At 42.7% G+C, this 6,376-nt stretch overlaps 1 protein-coding gene across 1 annotated transcript; it reads right to left on the reverse strand.

The window, feature by feature from the left end:
• Positions 1-928: 928 nt before the first annotated feature.
• On the reverse strand, positions 929-4,942 carry LOC111216340. The gene is made up of 2 exons (XM_022737842.1): positions 4,075-4,942; positions 929-1,557 (listed from the first exon to the last, which is right to left on the reverse strand). The coding sequence occupies exons 1-2, from the start codon at positions 4,884-4,886 to the stop codon at positions 1,488-1,490; spliced, it is 882 nt and encodes a 293-aa protein (XP_022593563.1). The 5' UTR covers positions 4,887-4,942; the 3' UTR covers positions 929-1,487.
• Positions 4,943-6,376: the final 1,434 nt, after the last annotated feature.

Raw genomic sequence — 6,376 nt, forward strand, 5'->3', positions numbered from 1 at the left:
TTCTCTTGAAATTGTCAGCTGAAATAATATGGAATTGTTTGTTTGATGAAAAAAAGTTGATTTTCTTGAATGGATGATGTAATATTTGATGATGTCATATTTCTTTTAACTCAGAGCATCAAATTTAGCAAATTATCATCAGTTAAACAACAACTTCACTTTTTGAGCTGAAACAAAACTCATCTTCAACTTGACTCTACTCACTGTTTTAAAGCAGCAACTGAAGGTTGCCCTGAAGTTGAACCACATGAATTATTTTTACAGTGATTAACAATCTGGTGACGACTGGAAGGAATGAGATTTTTCTAACTCTTTGTTTTTGTAATACTCATTTGGATAAACACTTTATTTCTACAGACTCCATCATATCGGCTCTCCATGAAATCCAGGCTAGAATTCTAAATCCTCCTCCTCACCTACAAATTTCTAAGTCTGGAATGGCAAACAGAGCCTTCAGCTATCAGGCTCCTCTCCTGTGGAACCAGCTCCCAGGCTTAATCCAGGAGGCAGACCCCCGCTCTCTCACTTCTATCTTTCTATCACTCTACTTCATATCATTAACTTTGTGTTTTCTCTCTGCTGCTGTCATTTTTATACCATTATTACACCTGTAAGTATCTCTAAGCATCATTTCTCCCCTCTCAACCCAAGTGGTTGAGGGGCTTAAATTTTCTGTGGCACGCACACACGCACGCACACACACACACACACACACACACACACAAATATACATAAATAAGCAATTCAAATGAGGATAAGATCGACCAAATAAAGAGCCCTAGGACATCAACTACAATTACCTCCAAATGTCTCCGCCAAACCAGTCAAGTTGCAGGAAATAATGTCACAACATAATAGACCCTGAAAGATTCCCGGAAACTTAAAAATTTTTTAGAAAATGATAGAACTGGCTTTGGGTGGATTTTTCTCTTTTATTGGGACACAATCCAGGTAGAAAACATGTTAACACAGATACGAAGCTATTACAAACCATCCAAAGACAAAATAAAGAAAAAAAAGTTAAAATGAATAGTTATTTAACTGAAAGGCGTACACTTCAATTTTGGTATAGCAGCCAATAGAACGTCCAAATCCCAAGCTCTTAGCCTCGACAGTGAACTAAATGGATATTTAGGGTTGCCAATGGTTGCCATAGCAACATTTGTACATGTATATTTAACTTTGGACAAATTCAATGTAGATTATAGATTTTACATTCAGTATAGATTAAATATGCCTCTAAAACTGAAAGACAGATAATAATAATGTCTTCAGGGGTCAATCAGAGAAAAATGTTCAGGCCCTTAATAACCACTTGAATTAATATAAAACATCTAAAACCCACTTTTGGGATAAGACTTGCTTGTTAGGACAGGAGAGAAAAGAGAAAGGGGCTAAACTTGATCCTGCTAATCCATAATCCCTTTCTCCATTCTCTTCCCACATGATATTTCACTTTAGAAACCCTGGCCAATCACGTCTGGGTTCTAGGCCGTTGTGTCAGCAGTGCTTGGATCTGACTGGGTGTTTTCTCCTGTCATCAGAGGGCTTCCCGGCCTATAGGAAAGCAAGACAGGAGGGGAAGAGGAGAGTTAGTGGATGAGTGGATTATGTGTGGTAGCAGGCTGAGGAGCTCATTTAACCTTAGGGGAGGAGAGTGGGCTAGGAGAGCTAATCCAATCTGGATTAGGCCAGGTGGCCTCTCCTAGTGGCAGGAGGTGAGCTGCTAACATAAAACTGGGCACTGTGGCTGTAGCTTTGAATTAGAGTTAGTTTGAAAAGGCTTTTATTGTGGCGGTCTAAACACTATGTGATAAATGACTAGTGACTGAAAGTGATAAGTGACTAAATCCCCATGGTTAATCTGTTCAGAAGTAAAGAGCTACAACGATTTACTTTTAAACTATATTATAAATAAAAGAAGTTGCTGAGATAAAACAGAACCCGGACCTTTCTCTACCGCGCTGGGCCAGATTAACCTGAGAGGCCTTTACTGAAACCCCTCCCCCCTGAAACCTCCTGACCTGTTAATTTTTTATGAACCCTGTTGCCTCCAAATCTCCTTTAAGCAGAGAGCAGAGTATTTATGGAAGCATCATTCTGTTCTCAGAACCTCAGAAACCAACCAGGTCTCATGCCAGTCTCTGGAGGGAAGTCATGGTCTCTGGTGTTCTGTGTATCACTAGGTTTGATTAGGGAATATGAACAACACGAGGACAATATGAACTTATACAGAAATTACTTATATGGTCCCTATATTAAGACTGATGTTGCCATATAAGTCACCTATATTATTATCATATGGACACATCATCCCCTGGATATATATATATATATATATATATATATATATATATATGATGATTTTTAATATCAACATATAGTGACAGGCTTTGGGATGGATTTATATCTACACATGTCTACAATGTAAGCATACATACATAAACATACATATTTGTATGGGATAGACATGTCATCATAGATATATGTCAGTATATGAAATTGTTCCCATTTTTAAGAGGTTTAACATGTAATTTTCACATACATGCTTTTGTTTCATATGTTCATATATGTCATATAGGTTCGATATGTATATATATTACATCTGCGTATGGGAAATAAAACCCCCACGTCACAAATCTGAGAAAAGTAACCCTGATGATGTCACAGTGATGTCATCAGGCTTATCAACACTTTGGGTTTTTTTTTAAGAGAAGACATGCATTACCAGCTGGGTTGTGAAGTTAGAAAGAAAAGGAGGGTCTAATGAAAGATACTGTTGCATTATGGTGAGTGTAGGATCCAGAAAGTTATCCAGATTTAAGTCAGGATAACTTTCTTTTTTTAAATCTGTCTCTCGCAAGTTCCTGTCCCAACTTTATGGAGATATAGTTAATAGTTAATAGTTAATATCTTAGTTGATATTGCACCTGAATTTGATAAAAACTCAGTGTTCAGCTAATTGCTACATAGTAAACATGGGACTCTTGGGTCCCCTGGAGTATCAGGGCCTCTCCATCTTTCAATGGTTTTCCCTTTTCCTCTTGTCTGCAGCCCAGTGTTTATTTGACCCATTCAAGCTTTTCGGATCCTTCCATTTATTAGTATTTTTATCTTTTGTTCTGTACATTACACACACACTGTACATGCTTATTTAGGCTATTGATTTTTTATCTATTTTATCTATCTATTTTTTCTGTCCTTATTTGTTCTGTATCACACTTAAAAAATATACAGTATGGGGACATACTGTACATACATACAGGCACATTGACATATCCCTCGAACTCAAAACGATATAAAAACACAATTATTTATTAGGTGTTTCTATCTCCAGCCCCAACTCTATCCTCCTATCACGTGAAGAGTTTTATACTGTGTCTCATCCCTCCTTCAGTTCTGAGGATTTACTTGTTTTACCTGTTTGTACAAGTATAATAAAGAATGTTGCACATGTTGCAGAGCATAAAACATAAGATTTATATAAAATATGTTATTTGAAGAAAAAGATTACAGTTGTGGGTTATTGAAAAATTGATGTACAGATGAAGGATGACTTGTGCTGCTAGGCATCAGGTAGATAAACCAGCTGGTGTCATGTGTTTTGTGTCTGCTGGGAATGCAGATGGCCAGACATGTTGATGTCATTCACTTAAACAGTGAGACTGGCAGCAGATAGAGTCAAAAGCCATCTGTGAGGATTCAAAGTAAACAACCACCAAAGGTCATACTAACCTTGGTGACCGCTTTAAATACATTAATGACACCCTGGTGACAATGATCAATGTTTGTTTTCATTCAACAACTCCAATTCAAATTCTGTCAGTTGTATAGAGAAACACACCTTTAGCTTCACGGAAGCCTATGTTTTAGAGGAAAATACATTTAAATATTTTTTTGTATTAAGATAAAATAATATAATAATAAAATAACAGAAGTAATAATAGGTTAGTTATCTCAAGCTCAAAGCTCAAGTAAAAACTTGACGAGTCAGTTTTTACTTGGAAAGTTGGGCGACAAAGCAGCAACAGAGACCAGTGAGGTTTACCTGGACCCACAGCTTTGTAAGATTACCTGTATGTTGTAGAGACCGGCTCACTTCCCTTGGCCTGAGCAGAAGCTGAGCTGCCATCTTTGGAAAATTCGGAATGGGAAGTCAAACTGGGTCTCTGCTCTGACTGGGTGCGACGGGTAGAGTTGTCTGTCCCTCTTGTGGGCAGCCTGCCTCTGGAGACCTCTCCCCATGGTCTTCCAGAGGAGAAGCTGGTCTGAGAGTGGTGTGACTCGTTTCGACAGAAGACTGAACGGGCATCATGAAAGGACACAGATGGTACAATCTCCTCAGTGTTGTTATCTGTGGCACGTGTTACAGTTCTTGGAGAACTTGGGCGAGATGAGGGCTTAGAGGTGGACTGAGGTCTGAACACAGGAGGGCTTGGAAATCTGTGGCGCACAGAGGGGCAAGACGGGGGTAAGCGGACTCTAGAGACAGGTGGTGCTGTCACAGGCGGGCTGCAAGAGGACATCTCACCTTCACAAAAGTCAATGCTTTCACACCTCTGGCCTGTTCTGGCTTGAAGGGGTGAAGGCCCTTGGCCACTCAGGTCTGCATTAGTTCTCTTGTCAAGAGATTCTGCTGCATTGCGCAGGTGAATGATCTTGCGTGCCTGCTGATAGAGACAGTTAGCCTTCTCCAGGTCTGGATCCACATCAGTTTCTGGTTGCTGCTCTGCATCTTGTGCCCCCATAACAGCATCCTGCCTGACAGGACGGGCAGATGAGATACTGATGGATTTTGGCCTCATGCCGGCTCGGTTTGGCAGCACCTCTACATTCTGCACAGATGCCCTCAGGCGCTGGGAGACTCCAGTTCTTTGGTTTATCATTGGGAGACTCCGAACCGAATCTTCCTCATGACCTGGTAATCCCTCAGTGCTCTGGAAGGAGTTGTCCATCAGAACCTCTGGGGGTGGAGGTGGTAGGTTGTCTACGTCGAGGTCGTCCCTGCCGTCAGGCCAGCTGTTGTTGTTGTTGTTGCCATTGACGACTAAACCCCCCTCATTCCCATTTACTGTGTCAGATACCAGACTTTTCCTGGGCCTCCTGATATGAGGCGGAATATTAGCAAGACTCTGCCCTGGTCTACCATCGACCCCATGGCTAAAGGTATTTATTAGCCTTCTGACAGAGGGGCGCCTGGGTGGTTGGGGTGCTAACATTGGTAAGCAACAAGGTGATTGATTTGTTCTCATGGGGCCTCTTTGTGCACCTGCTGATCCACTTAATGAATGCCGTCTTAGTCCAGCTCTATACAGATTATAATGAGGCCCCACTAATGCTCTGTTTCCTCGGATTTCAGCCATCTTTTTCATTCGCTGATTCAAGTCTCTCTGGCTCTTCTGTAGCTCCATCACTATGTTCACACATCTGGAGGATGAGGAGTGTTCGGGCTTGTTTGCGGTGATGGCAGTGAGGGGACGTTTAACTGCAGGCTGCCGGTCCTGTTTGTAACTTTCATTCATGTAGAGAAGAGGTTGACTGGGATCTGGTGGGGAAGAGTTTGACCTCTTTCTTCCAGGCCTATCACCATCATCATCCTCATACTCTTCTTCATCATCATCATCGTCCTCCTCCTCGTCCTCTTCATCGTCTTCGTTATGACCCACAAGGCTTGGTAAATTACGAATGTTGACTCCAGACCCACAACTTCCAGATCCAGAACTCCCGCGGTGGCGGCGGTGCCTCTCAGACCCTGTCAGACTTTCATTCTCTCCCCCAATACCGCTGTCTTCACTGTGCAGCGCCGAATCCTCGGGGTTAGACTTCTTCATGGCAGCTCCCTCCACCTGTGCCAGCACAAGAGCCAGCCTCTGCTCTGCCGCCTGCTTGGCCTGCAGCTTCTCAACCAGCAGTTTAGAGAGGGAAGAAAAATATTCCACAGCCTCCTCCAGTGTGGTGTCGCCCAGCGCCTGAACCGAGCCTCCCACAAGCCTCATTTTCTCTGTCGAATGCTGGAGCAGTTGCTGCAGAAGATCTGGGGGTGGATCCGGGCAGTTGGCTGTATCAGAGTTGTTGCTAAGTTTAGCTAGCATAACAGCTGGGCCCATCATCCCAGAAGGCAAGGCCATGTAGTCCCCGTGCTCCTTCATCATCAGCTCCCCCTCCTCAGCCATCTCCTCCAGAGCCTGGTTGATCTCCTCAAAGCGCAACACTAAAGCAGACATCATGGGCTGGAGGGACAACTGCGTCTGGGCAGCCTGATCCAGGAGGCCCAGCAGGGTTTCATATTTGGAGATATTAGGGTTCAGGAAGGCATAGGCTGCCTGGTGAGCCCTCACCATGTGTGGAGGGAGGTCAACCTTTGTCTGAACGATAG

This window comes from Seriola dumerili, unplaced genomic scaffold (assembly GCF_002260705.1).
Source record: "Seriola dumerili isolate Sdu_G_001 unplaced genomic scaffold, Sdu_1.0 BDQW01000025.1, whole genome shotgun sequence".
Lineage (NCBI taxonomy): Eukaryota > Metazoa > Chordata > Actinopteri > Carangiformes > Carangidae > Seriola > Seriola dumerili.

Coding starts and splice junctions, on each gene's coding strand:
- LOC111216340 (XM_022737842.1), bottom strand. CDS start 4,886: ATGATAAACCAAAGAACTGGAGTCTCCCAGCGCCTGAGGGCATCTGTG. Junction 1,558..4,074: donor CCGGTCTCTACAACATACAG/GTAATCTTACAA, acceptor GCTTTCCTATAG/GCCGGGAAGCCCTCTGATGA.